Source organism: Arachis ipaensis, chromosome B5, assembly GCF_059453495.1.
Source record: "Arachis ipaensis isolate K30076 ecotype BB chromosome B5, ASM5945349v1, whole genome shotgun sequence".
Classification (NCBI taxonomy): domain Eukaryota; kingdom Viridiplantae; phylum Streptophyta; class Magnoliopsida; order Fabales; family Fabaceae; genus Arachis; species Arachis ipaensis.
Window position 1 is genome coordinate 157,374,762 of NC_142440.1, and position 25,674 is coordinate 157,400,435.

The 25,674-nt window shown below is 29.7% G+C and overlaps 5 protein-coding genes and 1 pseudogene across 6 annotated transcripts; 4 read left to right on the forward strand and 2 right to left on the reverse strand.

Annotated features, from left to right (window-relative positions):
- Nucleotides 1-1,932: 1,932 nt before the first annotated feature.
- LOC107644794 (1-aminocyclopropane-1-carboxylate oxidase homolog 1) lies at nucleotides 1,933-3,928 on the reverse strand. The gene is made up of 3 exons (XM_016348718.3): nucleotides 3,038-3,928; nucleotides 2,483-2,804; nucleotides 1,933-2,384 (listed from the first exon to the last, which is right to left on the reverse strand). Exons 1-3 carry the CDS (start codon nucleotides 3,565-3,567, stop codon nucleotides 2,124-2,126), a joined length of 1,113 nt encoding a protein of 370 aa, XP_016204204.1. The 5' UTR covers nucleotides 3,568-3,928; the 3' UTR covers nucleotides 1,933-2,123.
- Nucleotides 3,915-5,618, forward strand: LOC107644795 (deacetoxyvindoline 4-hydroxylase). Its single transcript, XM_016348719.3, has 3 exons — nucleotides 3,915-4,562; nucleotides 4,792-5,113; nucleotides 5,196-5,618. Exons 1-3 carry the CDS (start codon nucleotides 4,027-4,029, stop codon nucleotides 5,448-5,450), a joined length of 1,113 nt encoding a protein of 370 aa, XP_016204205.1. The 5' UTR covers nucleotides 3,915-4,026; the 3' UTR covers nucleotides 5,451-5,618.
- A 1,065-nt stretch (nucleotides 5,619-6,683) lies between these two features.
- LOC107644798 (1-aminocyclopropane-1-carboxylate oxidase homolog 3) lies at nucleotides 6,684-8,624 on the forward strand. The gene is made up of 3 exons (XM_021103204.2): nucleotides 6,684-7,297; nucleotides 7,645-7,963; nucleotides 8,230-8,624. The coding sequence occupies exons 1-3, from the start codon at nucleotides 6,699-6,701 to the stop codon at nucleotides 8,485-8,487; spliced, it is 1,176 nt and encodes a 391-aa protein (XP_020958863.1). The 5' UTR covers nucleotides 6,684-6,698; the 3' UTR covers nucleotides 8,488-8,624.
- A 4,267-nt stretch (nucleotides 8,625-12,891) lies between these two features.
- LOC107644797 (1-aminocyclopropane-1-carboxylate oxidase homolog 1-like) lies at nucleotides 12,892-15,895 on the forward strand. Its single transcript, XM_016348721.3, has 3 exons — nucleotides 12,892-13,530; nucleotides 14,326-14,647; nucleotides 15,427-15,895. Exons 1-3 carry the CDS (start codon nucleotides 13,007-13,009, stop codon nucleotides 15,679-15,681), a joined length of 1,101 nt encoding a protein of 366 aa, XP_016204207.1. The 5' UTR covers nucleotides 12,892-13,006; the 3' UTR covers nucleotides 15,682-15,895.
- Nucleotides 15,896-16,769: 874 nt separating this feature from the next.
- Nucleotides 16,770-19,865, reverse strand: LOC107641512 (1-aminocyclopropane-1-carboxylate oxidase homolog 1-like; annotated as a pseudogene). Its single transcript, XR_015883474.1, has 4 exons — nucleotides 19,831-19,865; nucleotides 18,113-18,594; nucleotides 17,293-17,554; nucleotides 16,770-17,178 (listed from the first exon to the last, which is right to left on the reverse strand). The product of XR_015883474.1 is annotated as a 1-aminocyclopropane-1-carboxylate oxidase homolog 1-like (transcript).
- A 2,256-nt stretch (nucleotides 19,866-22,121) lies between these two features.
- Nucleotides 22,122-24,964, forward strand: LOC107644792 (deacetoxyvindoline 4-hydroxylase). Its single transcript, XM_016348716.3, has 3 exons — nucleotides 22,122-22,754; nucleotides 23,296-23,617; nucleotides 24,567-24,964. The coding sequence occupies exons 1-3, from the start codon at nucleotides 22,222-22,224 to the stop codon at nucleotides 24,825-24,827; spliced, it is 1,116 nt and encodes a 371-aa protein (XP_016204202.1). The 5' UTR covers nucleotides 22,122-22,221; the 3' UTR covers nucleotides 24,828-24,964.
- The last annotated feature ends 710 nt before the right edge of the window (nucleotides 24,965-25,674 follow it).

Below are 25,674 nucleotides of genomic sequence, written 5' to 3' on the forward strand. Positions count from 1 at the left end.
CTCTTCGCGGTCAGCTTCTTCTCGGCCGTCAGCTTCCTTCATGCAACTAGATGCTGGTCTCTGGTTTGGTGAGTTTCAACAAATTCCCGTTCTTTTTTTTTTTTCAGTTTTGTTGCTGTAATTCATCACTGCACTTTGATTTTGTTGCCGAGAATATCACTGAACTAGATTTTTTGTTGCTCAAAATTATCATTGACATGAATTTGTTATTGATTATCATCCCTCAACCTTGAATAATTTGTTATTGAGCTGGAATTTTCTATTTACATTGTGTTTGGATTGAACCTAATTAGTTGTGACCATATGTATACTTCAGTCTAGAAGTTGGATTAATGGTTTATTTAGATGGATATATCTTGGAAATGCTAAACAGTACTTATAAAAGTTGTTGCTGCAAGTATAAAATTTAATATTTAATTTGTTACTCCTTTATATTCTTATATAAAGGATTACAATGATAGAATCAGCATTGTGTGAGCATACTATGTATTGTGTTGGTGATTAGCTAACATACTATTTGGAGTCTATCTAAAGATAGACGAGGCAGGATAATTGGTTTTTGGAATTTTATCCATGCATGATCTTTGGTTGTTGACAATATGACATTAGAGCTCTGTCCATTAAGCTCTAATGGATTCTCATTTTTAATGGTTTATTATTTTGGTACACAATTAATTTTAACATTATGTCAACATTTTTAAGAAATCAATTGCCTTTATCTTAAATAATATGTTCTGCTTTTGTTATCCTGAATACACTAAGGGGCAGTACAAAGGCAACAAAACATAGGAGTGCAGTCAACAAATACAATATAAGGGGCCTGTTTCGATGCCTGAATTGGTTGAATTTGTTATTGATTATAGTCACTAAACCTTGAATTTGTTGCTGTTTTATTCAAATAATTACTTAACTAAATCTTTTTGTTGCTGAAAGTCATTATTGAATTGAATTTGTTAGTGATTGAACCTTAAATTTGTGGTTGTCTTGCTGAATAATTAGAGTTAATTTTCTTTTTGTTAAAAATCATCAAAGTTAAATTTGTTATTGATTATCATGACTGAACCTTGAATTTGTTGCTGTCTTTGCTCAAATAATCACCTAGCTCTTTAAACTTTTACAGCATGACTTTGCTTCATCATTGTAGTTTGTGCCTTTGAATCAAATTAAAAGAACTGTACTATAGGCATTGATTCATTGTTGTAGTAGAAGTTATCTGTAATGTATTATCTTGAGGAAGCTTATCCTCTTGTAGCAAATATTAAATTTATACATGTAATCAAAGTATGATCGTTGTCAAATACATTTGAACTTTCTCCGTCACTTTTCATTAGTTTTAATCAAAACTCTAGTATATAGATTGATTCATTTGCGAAATATAACAACAGCTTCATATGAAGCATGTAACATTATTAGTTCAATTCAAAATGATACATGATTCTCGTTCATGGTGTTAGCTTGTCATTTAGTTGGAGAAGAAGTGAAGAACTATATAAACTCCTTTTTGTTCTAAGGTTCCAACAATGCTCATCATCAAATAGAAACTCAGAATAAATCAAATAGAAACTCAAAATAAATTGTATTAAGAATCAAGATAATATATGTTCTCTTCTCTTTATCAATTATAACAACAACATTAGTACTAGTTTTTTTTAAAAGAACCAACTAAAAAAAAAATATAACATAATCAAAATAAAGATATTAAAATGAGAAGAGGCTTCGGTTTATATAAGTGTTTTACCCTAAATTAAACATATATAAATAATTCTTATACTAAACTTATAAATGGTATTCAGTATACAATTTTTTCGAGTATTTAGAAATATTCATTGAAGAGGCTTCAAATTCATTTGAATTATTGATATCCTTGTCAACAAGATTTGTTTTTTAAATTCATCATTTTCTCAAACAACAAAAAAAAGGAAGAAGAAGAAATTACCCACAATAGTCATTATTCTTATATTCTAGTAGTAGTACACAATTTTCATAATTTTAGTCACGACAACTCATTTTTCAACTACAATATTTAACCCAAATTCTCCTTTGTATATCAAAGTTGAACTAACATCATTTTATTTATGAGTATGAAGTATCGATCTAAGTCGAATTCCATGCCATAATATTAACTAACCCATTAACTTAAAATGGGAAAGAGCAGAATTGCCATGGTCATGCAGGCCCTTGCTATGATAGTAAGCCATGAAATCTTTGAGTGATGTATCCCTATACACTGGAGGGTTATCCTCAGACAAGAGTTCCTTGATGGGTCCATACATTCTTGTTTGGTGACGATGAACAGTGAAAAAGCATGCCACTGATACTCTTGGCCCTACATGATTTGCAAGCACACGGTGCTCCACACTCTTGAATTTGTCGTTGGACATTAGCTGTAGTATGTATCATATTATAGCAACATATAAATACAAATCTAGTAGTACTAGTCTAATCATGCATTTTCAACTCAATTCAAAAGAATTGGACTTACTTGTAACAAATCTCCAATGTTGACTACTACAGCTCCATGAAGAGGAGGCACATCAATCCAGCCATTTTGGGTCAAAACTTGGAGGCCACCAATGTGATCTTGAAGCAGAAGAGTTAGGAAATCGGGATCAGAGTGTCTGGTAGTTCCCATGGTGAGTTCTGGCTCAGGACATGGTGGGTAATAATGGTACAAAATTGAGTGCCCTTTTGCACAATCCAAGCTTTCAAGATGTTCAGCTTTAAGTCCAAGTGCTTCTGATAGCAATTCAAATAGCACCTTCCCCAAAATCTTCACTTGCCTTGAATATTCCATTGTCACTTCCCTGCAAATTAAACTAGGTAGTTATGTACTCTGAACTAAGAATCATGTTATAACTACTTTTTTTTTTCAACCAATAGCCAATCTTTTTAAATGATTTTATTTACAAATTTTAAATTATAAACCTAAATACTAAATTTCTTAAGGTTAACTAACTAACAGTTAGTTAACATACTTTTTGGTGAATTAATTACTAATTAAATCCATAGGATATAGGATTAACCAGTAATTACCTACCTGCATGGGGGAGGCAGTTCTTGAGGATCAAGGGGTTCAGGCCCCATAAGACAGAACAGTGTGTCTCTCCAATTAACATACTTTGATTGATACAAATCAAAGTTGCTAAGATACTTCACTTTCTTCATCATCTCCCTTGTGTAGTACTCTCCTTTCACCTCCTGTGGCAGCTCGTGAAACTCACGCGCCGCCGTCAGCGTCTCTTCCAGAAGCTTCACGGGGATCCCGTGATTCACCACCTGGAAAAACCCCACCGTCTCCGCCGCATGTCTTACCTCCGCCACTACTCCGGCGCGGTCTCCGGAGATATCCTTGAGGTCGATGACTGGAATACTGAACTGGGTAGGTGTCGGTTCTCCCGGAGATGGATCGCCGGCGGTAAGCTCTTCCGGGGGGCGAATGAAGATTGGTGGGAGTTTGGTGATGCTGGAGTCAACGAGGCCTTTGACTCCGGCTTTGGATTCATCAAAAGCCTTCAATTGTCTCAAGCGCTCGTTGATTGCGGGATTTCCGGCCCCGGCGACAATCATTGTGGTTGTGACACTGTGACAGTGGAGTGTTACAAGATTGACCTTTATCTCTCTCTGGCCTCTGCATCAAGTAACAATTTTTTTTTATATTGGCATATCGCACGTGCTAATGCTGTCCAAGGTTGTTATTACTTATTAGTCTCACCTCTCACGTGATCTAAGCTGTTGCCAATTTGGAATTTGCTATGCACCTCCATCACAAAATGTCTGAAAAATAATAAATTTAAAATAGTACTAATTTCCAGGGTAAAAAGAAAAGGTTGGTAAATTCTCATTAGTGGTAAATGAAAAGAAAACTTGTTGAGAAGCAGAGAACCACATTAGAGAGATAAGGTAGGTAGAGGAAAAAGAAATTGACCACGTGTTTTTATGGATAACAGTCATAACACTTGAAGAGTATTTGGACACCGCAATGTGCCGTCCAAATTACGCAATATCTACCAGCAATTGTATCATAACATGGTGACTACTAATGAAGAAGGAAGTAAAGTAGAACACGAATCTGATTATGACAGGCAAAGAGAGCTTAAGCTTCTTGATGAGTCCAAAGCAGGTGTGAAGGGCCTTGTTGATGCCGGTTTGTCTAAGCTTCCAAGGATCTTCATTCATGAAAATCTTAGCACATCTTCCTCTGCTACCAATAACAATGTTACTATTCCAGTCATTAACTTGGGATCAATGCATGAGCAAGTTAGCTCACGGCTTGAGATAATTGAGAAGGTGAAAGATGCTTGTGAGAAGTGGGGCTTCTTTCAAGTGGTCAACCATGACATTCCAGAGTGTGTTTTGGATGAAATGCTTGATGGGGTGCGCAGATTTCATGAGCAGGATCCTGAGGTGAAGAGAGAATTCTATTCACGTGATATTTCGAGGACGGTGTATTACAACACCAACATGGATTTATACACAAGTCCTGCGGTTAATTGGAGGGATACACTCTCTTGTGTATTGGCTCCAAGGCCTCTTCATCCTCTCCAACTCCCTTCAATCTGCAGGTATATGGTTCCAACAACATGCTAGTACTTAGTCAGTTACATTGAAATTTTAATTAGTTCATGATATGAATTGTATTAGTTATTAGTGATCCCAAAAGAGCTGGTGCTACTTATAAGTGAACAGTAATGATATTTGGTCATTACAACTTAATTGACATAATTGCTCCATAATGACAAAAATTGTGTGTTTTCTAGCTATTCATGATTGTAAAATCTTATTTCCTTGCAGAGATATAATAATTAAGTACACAGAGTATGTTAAGAAATTGGGATTAGTTCTATTTGAATTGCTTTCTGAAGCATTAAGCCTTAATCCCAATTACCTCAAAGACATAGATTGTGCAGAAGGGCTTTACATGCTTAATCATTATTACCCTCCTTGTCCTGAGCCTGAACTCACTCTGGGAACAAGCGGTCATTATGATTCCAGCTTCCTCACTGTTCTACTACAAGACCAAGTTGGTGGACTTCAAGTCTTGTATGAAAACCAATGGATTGATATCACTCCCATTCCTGGTGCTCTCATTATTAACCTTGGTGATTTGATGCAGGTATCAATTTTTTATAGATATTGTTACACACTGCTTTAATTTGTGGCTATGTGAATTAATGTGTCAACATCATTTTTAACAGCTGATCACAAATAGTAAGTTTGTGAGCTCGAAGCACAGAGTTTTGGCTCAAAAAACAGGCCCGCGAGTTTCGGTTGCATGCTTTTTTAGACAGCATTTTCAACCTGAGACTTCAAAAGTGTATGGACCAATAAGGGAGTTGGTTACAGAGGAGAATCCTGCAATGTTCAAAGATATCACAGTGAAGGAGTTGATTACACACAGATATACCGTAGGGCTAAATGGTGTCCGTGCACTAGAACACTTCAAGCTATAATAAGAAGTGCGACACGTGGCTGTGGCATGCAACTTTATGTTGTAATTAACGTTAACAAAGCATATTTTAATTCAAGAATATTTTTGAAACAATTAAATGATAGTCGTTGTTGAAAATTTTTTTTTTTTACATTGGAAAAAAGTTGTGTATAGAAACTTCAATTGTTCATATTGTCATTTTGCATTAGGTATATATGTCTGAAAAGTAATAATTTTATACTTAAAAGGGACTACTTAGATAAAGATGTCCAAAAAATAATAATATATAGAAGTATTTTAGTCATTTTTTATAAAAAATAATATTAATTTAGATCAGTTCAAGATTTGATTCACCATTTTTCGGTCAAATCAATTTGTCTAGCCTAATTTTGACAAAAATAACATGATTTAATCGATTATATGTATTAAATTTTAATTATTAAAAAATATCTTTATAAAAAGACATTTTCAGCGTCTTTATTTAAGTGGCTCCTATATTCAAATAGATATCTAATTTTTGTATATTTTAATTTACAACTATTAATTAATTTGATTATAGTTTTTTACATATTTTCAACTTTTTTTTTTTCCTTATGGCAACTTATGTTCATAACTCGACAAGTTTAATTTAAAATAGTACTAAATTCCGGCGTCAAAAAAGACTTCCAAAGAAGCAGAGAATGACATTTAGAGAGATAAGGTTGAGGAAAAAAGAAACTAACCACATGTTTTTATGGATAATTAGGGCTGTTAAAATGGGCTAAATTCATTGGGCCAGTTTGTTTATCTATTTAAATGGGTTGATTTTGTCTCTAAAATTAAGCCATTTTAAATTTTGGGCTAAACGGGCTGAGCCTGGTTAACCCGTAAAAAATGACAGGTTAAACGGGCTAAACGGGTGGCCTTTTAATTTTTTTTTTTACATTTTAAAAAAAAGTAATATTTTTAGTCGATATTTTTCTCAATTTGACCCAAAAATCTAACCCATCAATTAAAAAAATATTATTTTTTAAAGGTTTTTTACCTAAAAATAATATTTTTTGTCAAAATATTTTTTAAAAAATAAAATAAAAAAATAAACGGGTTGGCTCGTTTGACTCACGGCTGACTATAAACGGTCTGAGTTAAAAAATTATAGCCCGCGAATAAAGCGGATTTAAACGGTCCAACCCATTTAACCCACAAATTTAATGGGTCGGACCTAAATGGACCGAGTTAGCCCGTTTGGCAGCCCTGTGGATAACGCTTAGTATAGAGTATTTGGACACCAATGTGCTGTCCAAATTACACTGTTTTATCATTAGTCAGAAAGGGAGGGGAATTGAAGAACATGATGGCTACTGATGCAGAAGAAAATCAAGTAGAACACGGCTCTTGTTATGACAGGCAAAGGGAGCTTAAGCTTCTTGATGAATCAAAAGCAGGTGTGAAGGGCCTTGTTGATGCTGGTTTGTCTAAGATTCCAAGGATCTTCATTCATCACAACCTTAACACATCTTCATCCTCTGCTACCAATAATGATGTTAGTATTCCAGTCATTGACTTGGGATCACTGCATGAACAAGGTAGCTCACGGCATGAGATCATTGAGAAGGTGAAAGATGCTTGTGAGAAATGGGGGTTCTTTCAAGTGGTCAACCATGACATTCCACAGTGTGTTCTGGATGAAATGCTTGATGGGGTGCGCAGATTTCATGAGCAGGATTCTGAGGTGAAGAGAGAATTCTATTCACGTGATGATTCAAAGAGGGTGTTGTACAACACCAACTTTGATTTGTACACAACTCCTGCGGTTAATTGGAGGGATACATTCTCTTGTGTAATGGCTCCAAGGCCTCTTGATCCTCACCAACTCCCTTCAATCTGCAGGTACATATGGTTTCTACTTTCTATTTTCTATTTGTAGAAACAATAGAACAGAACTCCACTATGCTATAGTAGTTAGTTGGTTCCACTCAAATTTTAGCCCATGATATGAATTGTATTATTTATTAGTAAGTTTAGTGTATAAATTAAGGCCAGAAGAGCTGTGCAAACAATTTCTTTAGTGAATCCTGACTCCTGAGTAGTGACTTATCAGTTCATTTGGTCACCACAACTTAATTGACATAATTGCTCCATAATCTTACTAGAGTTTTGTCTCTTCTGGCTATTCATGATTTACATTACTAACTAATGTTTGTTTTTCATGATTGTAAAATCTAATTCCCTTGCAGAGATGTCATAAGTAAGTACACAGAGTATGTTAAGAAATTGGGACTAGTTTTATTTGAATTGCTTTCTGAAGCATTAGGCCTTAATCCCAATTACCTTAAAGACAAAGATTGTGCAGAAGGGCTTTTCATGCTTAATCATTATTACCCTCCTTGTCCTGAACCTGAACTCACTCTGGGAACAAGTGGCCATTGGGATTCTGGCTTCCTCACCCTTCTCCTACAAGATCAAGTTGGTGGACTTCAAATCTTCTATGAAAACCAATGGGTTGATATCACTCCTGTTTCTAATGCTCTCATTATTAACCTTGGTGATATGATGCAGCCATGCAGGTGGTGATTATTTTATCAACTTTTTATAGATATTTTTACATATATGCATATAAAAAAATCAATACCTAAATTAGTCATTATATATTTGTATATAAATGTGTATATTATTTAATTTATTTTTAATATATATTTTATATTTTAACATATATTCTGTTAGAATGACTAATTTTAGTAACTGATTTTTTGTGTGGACATAATATAATTGTTTTACACACTGCTTTATGGCAATGTGAATTAATGTCTCAACATTTTTAACAGCTGATCACAAACAATAAGTTTGTGAGCTCGAAGCACAGAGTTTTGGCTCAAAAAATAGGTCCGCGAGTTTCGGTTGCATGCCTTTTTAGACAGCATCTTGAACCTGAGACTTCAAAAGTATATGGACCAATAAGGGAGTTGGTGACAGAAGAAAATCCTGCAATGTACAAAGATATCACAGTGAAGGAGTTTGTTACGCACTATTATGCAAAAGGACTTAATGGTGTCTCTGCATTAGAACACTTCAAGCTATAATAATAATACATACACACAATTGAGAGTTTCAGCATTTCCTCAAATTGAGTACGAAATAAGAACTCTGAAATCTGTGAAGTTGTGATCATGTCTTCATGATATAGAAAACTATTAAGTTATGTAACAGGCTACTTTTTCGTTTTTTTTCTTCTTTGGTTACAATTGTGACTTGTTACTTAATTTATGCCTAATTTTAGATGCGTTTGTGTTCATTTTTTTTTTTTTTGTATTATTTTATTTGATTTGGAATTTGAGAGAGATGTACTATAAAATTAACCTTGAGAGTTAAATGAAAGCATTATTTAGTCACCAAAAAAAAAAAAAATGAAAGCATTATTTTACTCTATAAAGTGATGAGAATCCTAGTAGTAGTATACTCATTTAGGCAATTGTCTCTGTTCTATTTTTATTTCTTCTTTATAGTACTTGCGCAACTAAATTCAGATTTATCATTAATTAAAATGCTAAAATTATAAGTAGTGTTAATATTATAAGTCTTATTTTACATGAATTTCCAATGTTTAATTAATGTAAAATCTTATAATTTTTTTTTTGTGTAAAAAAATCTTATCTATCTTTTCATGCACTAATTAATCATCTGAATTGCTAACTTACTACATTCACCTTAGAGCACCTACAATGGTGAGTTCCTCTTTTACTTTTTTCTGACACATAGGAACTCTAACCATTGGAGGAGAGAAGGAATGAGTTTCCACACGGGTCTCAAGATGAGGAAGTCCCTCTAAACAGGGACTCAAATTAACCAATAATAATTTGCCATTTAGCAAGTTATTTTAAAAAAATAATAATATAAAATCTAAAATAATTAAATAATTATATTAAATAATAAAATAATAATTAAATTAGTAATAATTATAATAAAAATTATATTAAATAATTATATATTAATTATTTAAATAATAATTAATTAGATTAAATAATTATTAATGATTTATATTAATTATTTATATCATAATTAATATTAAATATTATTTATATTATTATATTAAATTATAATTAATTAAATTTACTTACATTAAAAAATAAATTTAATTTTTACACCTTACAAAATAATTCTTAGTTGAGTTAGTTATTTTTATTTTTAAAATTTAAAATGCTAACGATATTATTAAAATTAGCAATTGTAAACACAAAATTATAAATTAGTGTAATCCCGAATTATATATTGTGTATTATTATTATATATGAATTTATTTAATATTAATATCTTTTAATAGTGAATTATTTTTAAATTTATAAATTTAAATAATATTATTAAAAAAATCAATTACATTAATTTTAAGTATTTTAATTAATTAATTAAGTGGGACTACAACAGGAACTAAAATTAGTTCTTTTTAATGGAGAAGAGAGATACTTTGAGTTCCTATTTACCGTTTATAACGCAAAAACTGATGTGGAGTTACTTTTTCCTACATGATACTATATTTAAAACAGATTCTATTTCGAGTTTGGATCGTCTAAGACTCGCCAATTAAAGCCCACATTGTTTCACCATATTTAAGGGTACGAATCCTGGCAAAAAAAAAAAAAAAGGGGTACGAGTGAATGGGTTGTGTGCATTAATCACATTGATTAAGACATGATAAGATTGTTTTGTAACAGTAATGCATTGTAGCTGTACATTTATATTGATATATCCCAATAAAAAAAATATTCATATATGCTCAATAATGAGAAATAGGAGCCGTATGATTGCAGTTGATTTACATCACATATTTTAGAGTATCTCCAATACTAGTTTTAATTTTAATTTTATTTTAATTTTTATAAAAATATTTGTAAAATTATGTCGTAAATAGTGATTTGAAATTAAAAATAAAATTTTTTATTTAATATTTAATCTTAATTTATTTTAAATTTTATATTATTTTTAATTATTTTATCAAAATAATTATACAAATAACAAATTTTTTTTATTTTTTATTAAGAAGATATCGTATTTCTAAAATAATATTAATTTTATTTTATAAATTAATTCTAATAAAGATTTTAATTCTAAATTAATTTATTTTTAAAAATTATCAAAATTAATACTCTGTTAGAAATACTCTTCATGTCAAATATGTGAGTAGAATTTCTTCATTCTGTCAGGTCACCATAAAGTACTAATGTTACACTATTATTTTATTTGATATATCGAGTCACATGATTTGTATGCAAAACTTTAGCTTCAGCTAGCCTATTTTGACATTGATCTTAACTTCTTTTATATATATGGTCAATGAATGCCCAAAAAGACCCTTGGTTCCTTTGGATATATAAGATTTTTTTATTATTTTAATATTATTATTCTTTTTAAACATTGGATGAGCACGGATAACAAATACTCGATTACCCGTCCGAATCCGAACCGAACTAATTAAATTGGTTCTGAAATCAACGGATAATCGGGTCTAACCCGAACCAAATCGATAATTTTTTTTAGTAATCGGCTCGGGTATTGATTTTGGGGGTACGGAATCCGAACCAACCCGCAAACCCGATCATATATATATATATATATATGACTTTTCCATTACACAATGATTATTCATTATTAATATATTTAGATTTTAATGAGTTTAGTTTCTAATGTATTTGGTGTTTAATATATTTGGATTATTTCTATTGATGTTACATGTTTATTGTACTTGTTGAATTTTTAAAATAAAAATTTGATTTTTTTTATGAATTTTAAATTCCTCAAGTACCCAATTATCCGAATCGAATCAATCCGTTTTTAATCGGTTTGATTTGGTTCGGGTACACATACAAAAAAATACAAATCCGAATCAAACTGAATCAATTACACTTTGATCAGTTCAATTTTAATTTTACCATAAATCCGAACTAAACCAACCCATACTCACCCCTATTAAACAATGTGCTGACACTTAGAAGTGACTCTCTATCGACTATCGAGTATCGACATTAATTGTAGTAGTCCAGATTCATAGTTCTTTTTTTCGTGGTCCCTATTCCCTGATTATACAGATAATTAGATGACACAAAATATAATTCGACTTTAACCCCCCAAAATACGGAGGCCATTTTTTTTTAAATATTATTTAGACTAACCAAGTAAATAGTCAACTTTAAATCAATTAAATCACATAACTTGAAACTTCAATTTTCTTCAAAACCCCGTTCCACATGACATGGCCAATATCAAATCATACGCTCCCACGTCTCGAAGAAGGGTAGTCTCAAATAATGTTTATATATTTTTTATTTCTTATTAACATTTTTATAAAAAAAAGTATATAGACTTAGAAATAATGAAGAAATAAATTAAAAAAGAAAAATATTTTTTTCTATACTTACTGTACTGAAACGACAACATGTTAAATAGAAGACGCGGCGCACATTGTGACCATGCATCATGCATGAGGCACCGTCCTCTTTCTCTTTCTCTGCGCTTCTCTTTTGTTTTCTCCGTTTACTCATCTTTAAATAATAAATATTCATTTAGAGTAAACTATTAAAATAGTGACTCAAAATTTATATAATTGGTAAAAATAATTTTAAAAATTGCTAACGATAAATAAATTTTTAAAATATTTAAAAATACGATAAAAATAAATATTAAATATATATTAAAAAATTTTAATATAATCTTTTTAAATATTATTAAAAAATATTTTTATTCTTAAATTTTGGTAATTTTAGGTGAAATAAATATTTTTAAAGTTTTTTATTGTAAGTGACTATATTTAAAAAAAATTTAGAGATAAGATTTTGTTTTATATTTTTTGTGTATTTTCTAAATATTTATTCAAATATTGTTATAAAAATTCAGATCAATTGGATAAATTTTTTACTAAATAAAAAATATTTTGTCTTTTATAAAAAATATAATATTTATTGATTATTTTTATTATATTTTTAAATTATTTAAAAGTTATTTTTATATTTTGTCATAATATCTTTTAAGAGCGTTGTTGTCAACATTTGAATCTTTTTCAACACGAATTAACAATTAACTCATAATTATTATTACTGAAGTTTATTTTTTATAAAAAAATATAAAATTAATTAGCATTCATTAGAATAATTTATCATATTTTAATATTTATTATAAAATATTATATTTTTATAATTTCAATTCTTTTGACACCTATAAATATCAATATATATTAAATCATATTACATATAATTTAACTACACACAAATCTTTTTCTATTACTCTCTTCTATCATTTCTAACATTTCTTTATCTATCCAAAAAATTGGCGGTGATATAGAAGGGAAATGGATCCTCTCCATTTTTTTTTGTTATTGGAGAGAATAAAGTGTAATCTCCCACCTTTAATTCTACAAGTGGACCAGAAATAAATGTGAGAGAGAATGCAATGAAAGATGAGATCTTTCATTGAATACCATCCAGTTTTTTTTCCACTGGAAAGGATCCACTCCCTTATAAAAGTAATCTAGAGAGAATATATATAGCATCATTTCATACCATCCCTACTTATTGGACGACATAGCTTATTGGGAAGGGAGAGGAATTAATTAACATGGTGGTCACTAATAACCAGGAAGATGGAGGATATGATAGGTTCAAGGAGTTAAAGCTTCTTGATGAAACAAAAGAAGGTGTGAAGGGTCTTGTTGATGCTGGTTTGACTAAACTTCCAAAGATCTTCATTCACGACAACCTTACCACTTGTTCCTCTCATCATGTCGGTGCTAATATTCCAGTCATTGACTTGGGATCACTGCATGAACAAGGTAACTCATTATCAAGGCATGAGATCGTTGAGAAAGTGAAAGATGCATGTGAGAAATGGGGGTTCTTTCAGGTGGTCAACCATGACATTCCAAAGAGTGTATTGGATGAAATGCTTGATGGAGTGGGTAGATTTCATGAGCAGGATTCTGAAGCAAAGAAAGAATTCTATTCACGTGATATATCAAAAAGAGTGTATTTTCTGACCAACTTTGATTTGTATACAGCTCCATCAACTAATTGGAGGGACACTCTTCATTGTGCATTATCCCCTGCCCCTTTTGATCCCAACCAACTTCCCTCTGTTTGCAGGTATTTCTATAACTCTCTGGTTAATTGGTAATAGCCGAATAGGCTTTTCTTTACTGTAAAAAAAAATATCTTTATATGAAGTTATTTAACGGTTTTTAGTTTTATTTTCATACAAAAATATTTTTGTTAAAGTATTTATTTTATATCATATTATATATTTTATAATTTTAGTAAGATTTTTTACTTTTAGTTTTGTCTAATTATTTTTAATTTAATTTAGTCACGATTTTTTTTATGTATTTTTTGGGCCGATAAACGGGCTAGCCCAGTCCATTTAGACTCGATCAATCTAAACTCACGAGTTAAACAGATTAGTTCGTTTAAATTCGTTTTATTCACGAATTATAATTTTTTAGTCTGGACTGTTTATAGCCAGTCCGATAGGTTAAAAACGGACTAACTTTTTTATTTTTGTGTTTTATCTTTTAAAAAATATTTTGACAAAAAAATTATTTTTAGGTCAAAGATCTTAAACAAATAGTATTTTTTTTTTTTAGTTGACAGATAGGGTTTTTTGTTTAGATCAAAAGATATAATGGCTAGAAATATTAAATTTTTTTTAAGTGTAAAAAATTTAAATGGTCTACCTATTTAGTCCGTGAACCAGGCTGTTTAACCAAAATTTAAATGTGATTAATTTTAGAGATAAAGTCTGCTCTGAGCTAGTCCAATGAATTTAATCTATTTTAATACATCTATATATTTTAATGAAAAATGTTTTATAGAAATTTTTATAATATTTTAAAATAGATTTTCATATCAATGATTAATATGAAGTAAATTTATTACTTGTAGAGATATAATGATGGAGTACTCAAACAATGTGAAGAGATTGGGACTAACTCTGTTTGAGTTGCTATCCGAAGCATTAGGCCTTAAGCCTAGTTACTTTAAGGATATAGATTGTGCAGAAGGGCTTTTCATGCTTGCCCATTATTTCCCATCTTGCCCTCAGCCAGAACTCACCTTAGGGTCAAGTGGCCACTGGGATTGCAGCTTCCTTACAGTTCTTCTTCAAGATCAAGTTGGTGGCCTTCAAATCTTTCATGAAAACCAGTGGATCGATATCAAACCTGTCCCTGGTGCTTTGATCATCAATGTGGGTGATATGATGCAGGTAATAAGCTCATCAATTATCTTATTAGGAGAATACATGTATCCTTCTAACCGTTTTTTTTTAATTGACTTTTTTTTTGAGAAGTGAAATTTTGTGGCTTGTAACCATCAATTAGTCATCCTTAATATTTTTAATAGTGTGAGATTATATATAATGCTATGAGATTATTCACTTTTCTTTTAATGATTAAGTGTTAACTAAATTTTAATAAAAATGCTAGTCCCACTTTTCTCTTTTTTTTTTCAACGGTAAATAAGTGTGGTTTTTATGGTTAAACTACTCACATGAAGTTTTATGTAAATATAATAATTAAAATTTAATTTAAATAAATATTATATTAAATAATTTAATTAAATATATCAAATCATACTATTATTTTTATACGAAAATATCTTTTTTGAATAGTCATTTAAAAATAATTTATATTGATAAAGAAAAACAAATTGTTTCATAAATATTTACAAATGATGGTAATTTTTTTAGTTGACTAAAATGAACAGTAAATAAAAAAATTGGTGTAATTTTTATGTTCATAAATCATAATATATTAATAAATGAATTTGCTTTTAGAGGATTCAAATCCTATAACTAATGCTTCATATATATTGGAAGAAAAATAATTATGAAAGATAATTAGAATAGATAGCAAAACTCTATCTTTGCATATTAAGTCATGTGTGGAATTTTATTGCATTACTTCAAAACTAATGTACCTATTAAAAAAGAGGGCTAAATGATATTATCTAACGTCAAATTTTATATCTTGTTATTTTTTGCAGCTGATCACAAATAATAAATTTGTGAGCTCTAAACATAGAGTTTTGGCTCCTAAAATAGGTCCACGAGTTTCAGTAGCATGTTTCTTCAGACAAGATCATCCACCCGAGACTTTTAAGGTGTATGGACCAATAAAAGAGTTGTTGACCGAAGAAAATCCTCCAATCTACAAAAATATCACAGTAAATGACTTGATTACATACCAAGATTCCATAGGGCTAAACGGTGTTTCAGCACTAGAACATTTCAAGTTGTAAACTATTAAGAATTTGAGTAGAAAATACAATAGGCTGATGCAAGTTATGCAAATCTGGTTTGGAGTGTGTTAAAGTGATGAGAGATTCTAAATTACTGTATTTGAGTTTGAATTTGTTTTTTTTTTTCTCTAATAAATTCATGTTGAAATGCTTTTGATGTAATACATATCTAGTATGAAATAAAAGCTAAGTTGAGTGTTGGTTAAATAATTCAGGTATTTGTGACAAAAATTGTTCATATAAAGAAATTTATCTTAAATAAAGAAAGTGGTCCATCATTTGTACCATACGTAGCATCATTGTCGACTTGTCGTATATATGGCACGTTAATAACCACATGACAAGCCAAGTTATCGATAAGATTTCATAGCATGCTAAAATATTATTTTGCGTAACAAGAGCAAGTGAAGACGAATATAACAGTTATAGTGGAAATTGATTCTTTTGAGATTTGCCACAATATAATGCCTAACTAAAAAGCAGAAAGTTCAATCTTATACTACTTGTTTAGGTGTTAAAAATTGTCTAAGACACACATACATTGGTAGATCTTACATTAACCGTTTTTTTTCAAAATTATATATCAAAGACAATTTCAATATGATTTCAATCCTCTGTATCTCCACTTTCTAGAGATATTAAAGGGACTAAAACTTTGTGTTTTATAACTAAAATTTTAGTTTCCGTCTCTAATTATTAAACATAATACTAAGTATTAATCTTCCCATCTCAGTCCCAAAAAATAAATGCAGCCTAATAATTAACACGATTGTCATTCAACAGAAACTAAACTTTGTGACTTTTAATTGATACATACAAATTACTTAACCAACACGAGGCTTAGGGTTTTTATTTCATATACTACATAAATACCCAAGCTATGGCATTTGGACATACATGAACTTATTATTATTAGATAGAAAACCAATTATTTGACATTCATTCATATAAGACACATGCTAATTCAGAATCTCTTATCACTTCTTTAAGGGAGTGGATCCTCTCCAGTGAAGAAAAAATTGGATGATGTCAACTCTGATCTCTCATCTTTCATTACTTTCTCTCTCATATTTAATTTTGGCCTCACTTATAAAGTTAATGGTAAGAAATCACACTGCATTTCCTCAAGTGTTAAAAAAACTGGAGAGGATCCATTTCCCTTCTTCAACACATACACTCCAAATAAAACAAACTTGCATGACTTTCAGCCAGTTTCTCTTCAAATTCTTCATGCATGCTTTACAATGCAACTTGAAGTGTTCTAGTGCCTTGACACCATTTAGCCCTATGGAGCCTTGGTATGTAATCAAGTCATTTACGGTTATATCCTTATAGATTGGAGAGTTTTCTTCTCTCAACAACTCCTTTATTGGTCCATAAACCTTGAAAGTCCCAGGAGGATGATCTTGCCTGAAAAAGCATGCTACCGAAACTCGCGGACCTACTTTTGGAGCCAGAACTCTGTCTAGAGCTCACAAACTTATCATTTCTGATTAGCTGTTAAGAATGATGACCAAACATACATAAAGTTGTTACTTACGTAATTAATGTCATTAATATTAATTAAGTATACATCTCCTTTAATTTAGATAATTGATGAATTGAACTTACTTGCATCATATCACCCACATTGATGATCAAAGCACCAGGGACAGGTGTGATATCAAGCCATTGGTTTTCATGGAAGACTCGGAGGCCACCAACTTGGTCTTGAAGAAGAACTGTGAGGAAGCTAGTATCCCAATGGCCACTTGCCCCTAAAGTCAGTTCTGGCTGAGGGCAACTGGGTTTGAGTCCTAATGCTTCAGAAAGCAATTCAAATAGAGTTAGGCCTAGTTTCTTGACTCTGTTTGAGTATTCCATCATTATATCTCTGCAAGTAATAAATTGATTTCACATTAGTAAGAGAGAAAGTTAGTAACCCTTGATCAATATTTGAAAAGTTACTAATACTAGAAATCATATAAAGGGAAGAGGATAAGCGAGAGAAAACTAAAGAAAGTTAGAAGTGAAAGTTTATTAAAATAAGAAAAGTAATACAAGTGAAGTTTACCTATCAAATTCGTACGTTTAGACCATTTTTTTAAGTATTGAATTTAAAATTATTTTTACTGATGCAATAATATATAATTAGATAAGGAAAAGTCTAGGGGCCAGCAACTTTGTTAAATTCTGGTCAGCATGTAACTAGAAAAAAAAAGTGAACCATTGGATTAAATCTCACACCATTAAAACCATTATTGATGGCTATTTGATGGCTACAAATCACAAAAGTTGCTGCCCCCTAGCATTCCTCGTTAGATAATTATATAAAACTCTTTTACACTGCATGAAACTGAAATTCTGCACAATGTTATCAAATTCGTAAAATCTAGCTAAATTTAAACCATAAAATTTTATTGTTACTCACTAGAAAGTAGTACAAAAGTACCTGCAAACAGAGGGAAGTTGGTGAGGATCAAAAGGGGCAGGGGACAATGCACAATGAAGGGTAACCCTTCAATTAGTTGATGGAGCTGTATACAAATCAAAGTTGGTCAGAAATACACTCTTTTTGATATATCACGTGAATAGAATTCTTTCTTTGCTTCAGAATCCTGCTCAAGCATTTCATCCAACACCCTCTTTGGAATGTCATGGTTGACCACCTGAAAGCACCCCCATTTCTCACACGCATCTTTCACTTTCTCAACGATCTCATGCCTTGATGATGAGTTACCTTGTTCATGCAGTGATCCCAAGTCAATGACTGGAATATTAGCACTGACATAATGAGAGGAACAAGTGTTAAGGTTGTCGTGAATGAAGATCCTTGGAAGCTTAGTCAAACCAGCATCAGCAAGACCCTTCACACCACCTTTGGTCTCATCAAGAAGCCTTAACTCCTTCTACCTATCATAACCAGATTCATCAGTGCCAGCCATGTTCCACTCCATAAAAAAAAGGCTGCTATTTCAAGACTTCAGTGTTTAGTAGGAATCGCATGTAATGTTATTTTGCCTTGATTGCCTAGCGGAGTTCTTAATTATAATATCTGATATCAATTCTTGGACAAGGTATGAGTGCAATCAGTTATAGGTACATGAAAGTCAACTTTATTTGATTATTAAAACATACATAATCCAATATTAGAAAGTGGTTAAGATTTGATGGCAACCCTAAAAACAGTTTAAGGTGTGATAAATATTTTTTTATGGCTGACAGTTTATCACACGAGATATTTTCATCTTAAACTTCCAAATTTTTAATTAAAAAATTAACGGCTCCGCTACGTTACCAACAGCATATCTGCCAACTTCTGCCAACTCTTATTTATAATTGTTTTTTATGGAAATGTGTTCGTAGATGTGTCTAATAAAAATGTCTTTTTTATAGCTGTGTTTAATAGAAGTGTCTTTATAGATATATTTTCTGGATGTGTCTCTTTATTATATATATATTTAAAATATATTAATTATTAGACACATTCACGAACACACTTCCATGAAACACAATTATAAATAAGAGTTAGCAGAAGTTGGCAGATAATATGTTGGTACCCTATATTTTTCCAAAAACTAATGATGAGTTACTAGAACACTCTTAACTCTTAAGTATTTAATATTTCAAGAAATATATATTAAATTTAAATTTTAGATATAACAATTTTTTTTAGGAGAAAAAGAGCAATAAATATGAAATGTGTGAAATTTGAATTGTCCATCTATATATATAGAAAAAGTTTGGTAACCAAAAAGTTTCGGCTATAATTAACCAAAATTTTTTATAATATACTTTATTTACATCATTTAATAACAGTTTTATTTTTTAGTCCACTCTCTTATCATTTTACTTATTATATTTTTATCAACTCTACTTATTAATGATATTAATTATAATATCATATCCCTTATTATTAGACATTCTTGTAATTGATACTTAATATTCCTTTTTATAATTTGATTTTTATATTTAAGAATATAATAAAGATTAATAATAATAATTAATAACGGTTATGATTTATCATTGTAATTGATTCTTAGCTTGCTCTGTTCCTTCACCTAATAGAGATACGATTATATCACATAAATTCAATAATTGTAACGGATTATTATTATGAACGCTTTTTTGTTTTATTATTATTATCATGATCCTTTTTTTTATTGTAATTCATTTTTTATTTTTGTTAAGTTATTTATTATCATTCAATGGAGAGATACAAAATCGAAAAGCTACCTAATATGATTTTGTTTCTATTAATTCAATTATTTTCATTCAAAATTCATAATTTTAACACAATTAGAATATGTCAAAAAATTTTACAAAAAATCATCTTTATCATTACAAATAGTATCACTATAATGAAACAGATAGTGAAGAAGTTGGGAAGCAAGAAAAGAAAAAAAAGCCAAGAAGGACACCATGAAACTCAAGTATGTATTCTCCATTACACGTGTATGTGTTACTTCCATTATTGCGTGGACGCAAAGTTATAAATTCTATTCTACTCGCATCCTTATATTTATGAATTCGATCTTAATACGGTATCTATGGTAGAAATTATTAAAAAATTTGAATAATAAATGGACTCATTTAACAAAGTTGTTGTCAACTAATCAATTTTCGAAAATATAGAAAATTACACTAATTTTGATAAGGTATAGTAATAAACTGATTTATTATTTTGTGTGTGTTTTATGTGCATTTATAATTATATTGTACTAACTAAATTCATACATAACATTCATACGTTTATATACATAACATCCATAATTACATATAACTAATATCTAAAAATTAAATTCATGTTTATTAGATATTACATCCATACACATATCATTTTTTAATTATTGCATAAATAACTATAAAATTAATACAGATGTTTTTAAATTTTATCATAATTGAATTTTAAAAAATGTCAAATTCTTAAATTAATTTATTCAATTGATAAATTTACTCATAACATTCATAAATTCATACACATAACATCCATAATTTCATATTAATAACATCCATAATTTTGTACTCATAATATTCATAATTTTATACATATGATGTCTATAATTAATAAATTTTTATAATTAATATTATCAAATTTTAAACTATACGTTGTATTTTTCAATTTATCTCATATATGTACTAATAGGTCATAATTTTAATTATTTTAATATTTTTATTTAATATTCGTATGTATGCTTATTTATTGATTTTAATATGACGAGTTAATAATTATTTTTAAAAATTTATTTTTAAATTTTTGTTTATATTTTATTTTTTATTTTTTAATAGTCTATATGTAAAATATAAATTATATATTAGAAGTTGTTAAAAATTTTTAATTTAACTTCCATAATTTTTGCAGAAAATTATTGCACTTTAATGGATAATAATGTGATTGAGAGATATTAGGGATTTAATTTGGAAGAAACTGAAATTGATTTTGGAAAGAACATTAATAATTCCAAATATGCAGCAAAATATAGGTGATAAGGAGAATAAGTGATCTCATTCTCTTGATAAGGACTAGTTTGACTAATTTTTAAAATTTGAGGGATGAAAATGACTTACGTTTGGACTTTCAAGTACTATTTTGACTAATAGAAAAAAATTTTATATGTCAAGTGACACGTAGCATGCCACGTGTCACTGACCTGTCACGTGGCGTGCCACGTGTTACTGACCTGCCACGTGGCACTTAACGTGACACGTCATCATCCAATTGACGGAATGACTAATTTGACTAACAGTTTATCTTTCAGGGACTAATTTGATTAAAAAAATCATTTGGGAACGAAAATAAAGATCGCGTGATCTTTCAGGGACGAATTTGAACATTAACCCAAACTCTACGTGTATATTAAAATCAGCTATCAGTATAAAATATATGTTAAAATATAAATATATATTAAAAATAAATTAAATTACATATGTATTTATATATAAATACATTAGTGATTAATTTTAATAGTTAATTTTAATATACAAATAATATTTTTGTTACAAATTAGTGTGTTACGTTTGTCACTTCTTAAAAAATGCATAGCAATCAAGAAGCTCTTCTTCCATTCAATTAGATGATGCATGCTTCATACAAATTGATTTCACGCATAAACCATTATATATATTATTTCAAATTGGTTGGCTCAACTTTAGCATTTTTATGCCAATGAGTAATAGCTTAAATGACATAATCTTCCCATACTCATCTAAGAGATTGCGTGTTTCAGTCTTCATATCTTTGGTAAATAAAAAAAAAAAAAAAACTTGTGCATTTTTATATTGATTGTGCATCTAATCATGTAGCCACCCGCCCCAACCCGGATTCATAAACTATAAACGAAAACTATTTTTGGTTGCAATAAAATATTCAATTTTTTACGAACTTTACTTCCCTTTGATAATATGTCTTAATTATCCAAGTTGACTTCTGACTTAGCTCTGATAATAATTACCATTAAAGCAAGCAAGGCAGAAAAAATAACATTACGCGCGAGGTTTCTAGATACCATGAATTAAGTTCTTAACTGAATAGATAATTTTTATTGAAAACTTGAGTGAAACATGATGGAAGCAGATCATGAAGATGGAAGTTATGATAGGAACAAGGAATTAAAGCTTTTTGATGAAACAAAAGCAGGTGTGAAGGGTCTTGTTGATGCTGGTTTGACTAAGTTACCAAAGATATTTGTTCATGATAACCATAAAGTCAACGATTCTTCTTCTTCCTCTTCTTCCTCTGCTACCAATGTTAGTATTCCAGTTATTGATTTGGGATCACTACACGAAGAAGGTAATTCACGCCATGAGATAGTTCAGAAAGTCAAAGATGCAGGTGAGAAATGGGGGTTCTTTCAAGTGGTCAACCATAAAATTCCACAGAGTATTTTGGATGAAATGCTTGATGGGGTGCGTAAATTTCATGAGCAAGATGCTGAGGTGAAGAAAGAATTCTATTCACGTGATATTACAAAGAGAGTGTTCTACAACACCAACTTCAATTTTTATACAACTTCAGAGGTTAATTGGAGGGACACCCTCTATTGTTTATTGGCACCAGGGCCCCTTGACCCTCACCAACTCCCTTCAATTTGCAGGTATATAACTCTAGCTTGGTTTAGTTTGGTAAAGACTCACATATCGTCGATAACTAATTCGAATTAGTTAAATAATTAATTTACTCGTTTAAGTAAAGAGGTTTGAATATACAGTAACTATTGATTGGTCGCAAATCTTTAAATGAAACTCCAATTTGAAATAGACCAATCCTTAACTTATCGTGTTAGGAAGATATTGTGAAAATTTTCAAAAAATAGTTAATAATAAAAAACTATTAAAAATTTTGATATGCTTTTAACTATTAACATTCTATAAAAATAACTATAAGTAAATTTTTACTTATTAATTTAACTAAGTTAAGTAATAGCTATTTTTTTTCTTTAAATAAAGTAATGGATTTGATTTTTGTTTAGAAGAAGTTAAATACCTTTCTACTTCATTTTTTATATTTTTATTATTTAAAATTTTTGTATAAGAAAAAAAAATAAGAAGAGAAAATAAATTTTGAAAAATAAAAACACAAACAAAAAATGTTAAAATTATTTGTTTTCATGACATGCGAGATTAATTTGTTTGCAGAGATGTAATAATTGAATACTTAGATCATATCAAGAAACTGGCACTGACGCTGTTGGAATTGCTTTCGGAGGCATTAGGCCTAGAAGGCAATTACCTCAAGGACATAGATTGTGGTGAAGGGATTTTCATGGTTGGAAATTATTACCCTCCTTGCCCTGAGCCTGAACTCACTTGGGGGTTAAGTGCTCATACGGATATGGGCTTTGTAACTATTCTTCTACAAGATCAAGTTGGTGGACTTCAAGTCTTTCATGAAAACCAATGGTTTGATATCACTCCCTTTCCTGGTGCTTTCATCATTAACCTTGGTGACATGATGCAGGTGATCATAATTTTATCATTGTTTTTTTAGTGATTTATATTAAAAATAAAGTATATTTTTTATCTTTAACCATTTATAAATTTTAAATTTTTTTAAGGGTAAAATATTAAATTAGTTCTTTATGTTTGGGTGTAAAGTGTCCTATTTGAATAAAAAAAAGTTTTATTTAGCATCAATTTAGTCTCACAGTGAGGTCAAATTTAAATAATTAATGTAATGTCCTACATAACAACAGTACAAGAACAAAATCGATAATTTGGAGAATAAGTACAAGCTCCAGAGACACAAAATCAACCGTTGATGCATCAATACATTTATTTATTATTTTTCTTATAATATAAACAAAATATTTTATATAGAACTAAAGAGAATGATAAATAAATGTATTGATGCATCAACGGTTGATTTTGTGCCTCTGAAGCTTGTACTTATTCTCCAGATTATCGATTTTGTTCTTGTACTGTTGTTATGTAGGACATTCCATTAATTATTTAACTTTGACCTCATTGTGAGACTAAATTGATACTAAATGAAACTTTTTTGGATTCAAATAGGATATTTTAAACCTTAAGGATCAAAATAGAATTATGCCCAAACATAAGGGACCAATTTAATACTTTACCTTTTTTTTTTAAATTTGTTTTATTTAATTTTATTTTTAATATTTTTATTTATGTCAAAATTATTCTGAACGTTAATTCTATTTAAAATGTTAGAGACAAAATTAAAAATATATAAAAATAATTTTGATATAAATAAAAAACTCATATTAAAAATTAAAAAAAATTAAACATTAGAGAAACCTACTTTAATCTTTATATTTGTATATTGAATTTAATTTTATTTTAAGCAAATATCTAATCATGTATTACTATGTTATATAATATGCCACAAATCAAATAGTTAAGTTGTTCAAATGACCTATTTAATGTCTTAGCACTGATTACAGCTAATCACAAATGACAAGTTTATGAGCGCCAAACACAGAGTTGTGGCTCAAAAAGTAGGTCCACGAGTTTCGGTTTCATGCTCTCTGAGACAACATGTTCAGGATGAATGTCTAAGAATGTATGGACCAATAAAAGAGTTGGTAACAAAAGAGAATCCTCCAATTTATAAGGAAATGAAAATGCCGGACTTGGTTAAACTGGTGTATACCACAAAGCTAGATTACGATATCTCCTCTCCACTAAAACACTTCAGGCTATGAAGCATCAAGAATTAAAGATACTCCTATATAAAACTATATTAATTACAAACTTTCTTGAGGGATGTTAGAGTGAGAAATTCAACATTTATAATTTTAAAAACTCTCATGTCTTGTATTTAAATAAAAGTCCCTTCAAATTTTATTTAGTGTATATTAAATTAGACGACACTACAAAAAAAAACATTAAATATTATCAGATTTTTTTATCGGAAAAATGAACAAAATCTTATGGTACTTAAATTACTATCACAAGAAATTGAACAATATAAATTTTGCAGGTAAATATTTGCCATTGAATTTTTTTCGTTTGACGATAATTATCATCGGATTCTGCAGTAGATTACCTATTCGAAAAATTATTTGATTATTAGCAGCGAATTTTTTCGACGGGAATGTTGATGTTACAATATGTTATTTTTCGTACTATTATCGTTAGATTATTCCTTCGATAAATCCGACGATAATGTTAATTTTTTAAAAGAAAATTGTGAAATAAATAGTCAATTTATAAATAATAGAAACTTATTATTTAAAATAAATTAAAAATAAGTAAATCAAAAAAATACAATAAAATAATAAAGTGTAATTGCACAAAGAAATTTTAAAATTAGTTAATTTAAATAAAAGATATAAACTAGTTAAAAAATTTTGAAACTAAAAAAAAAAATTAATTACCGCCTATTTTTGAAATCATTGGTCTCATATAGGGGATCTTTTGTGGAGATGATCGTACATTAGCTTGATGACGTTGGTCATCTTCTAAATACATGTGTTGTTGTTCAGCGTAAACCTATCAACAATCCACAAATAAACCAATATGATAATATAAATTAAAACTTCAGAACCA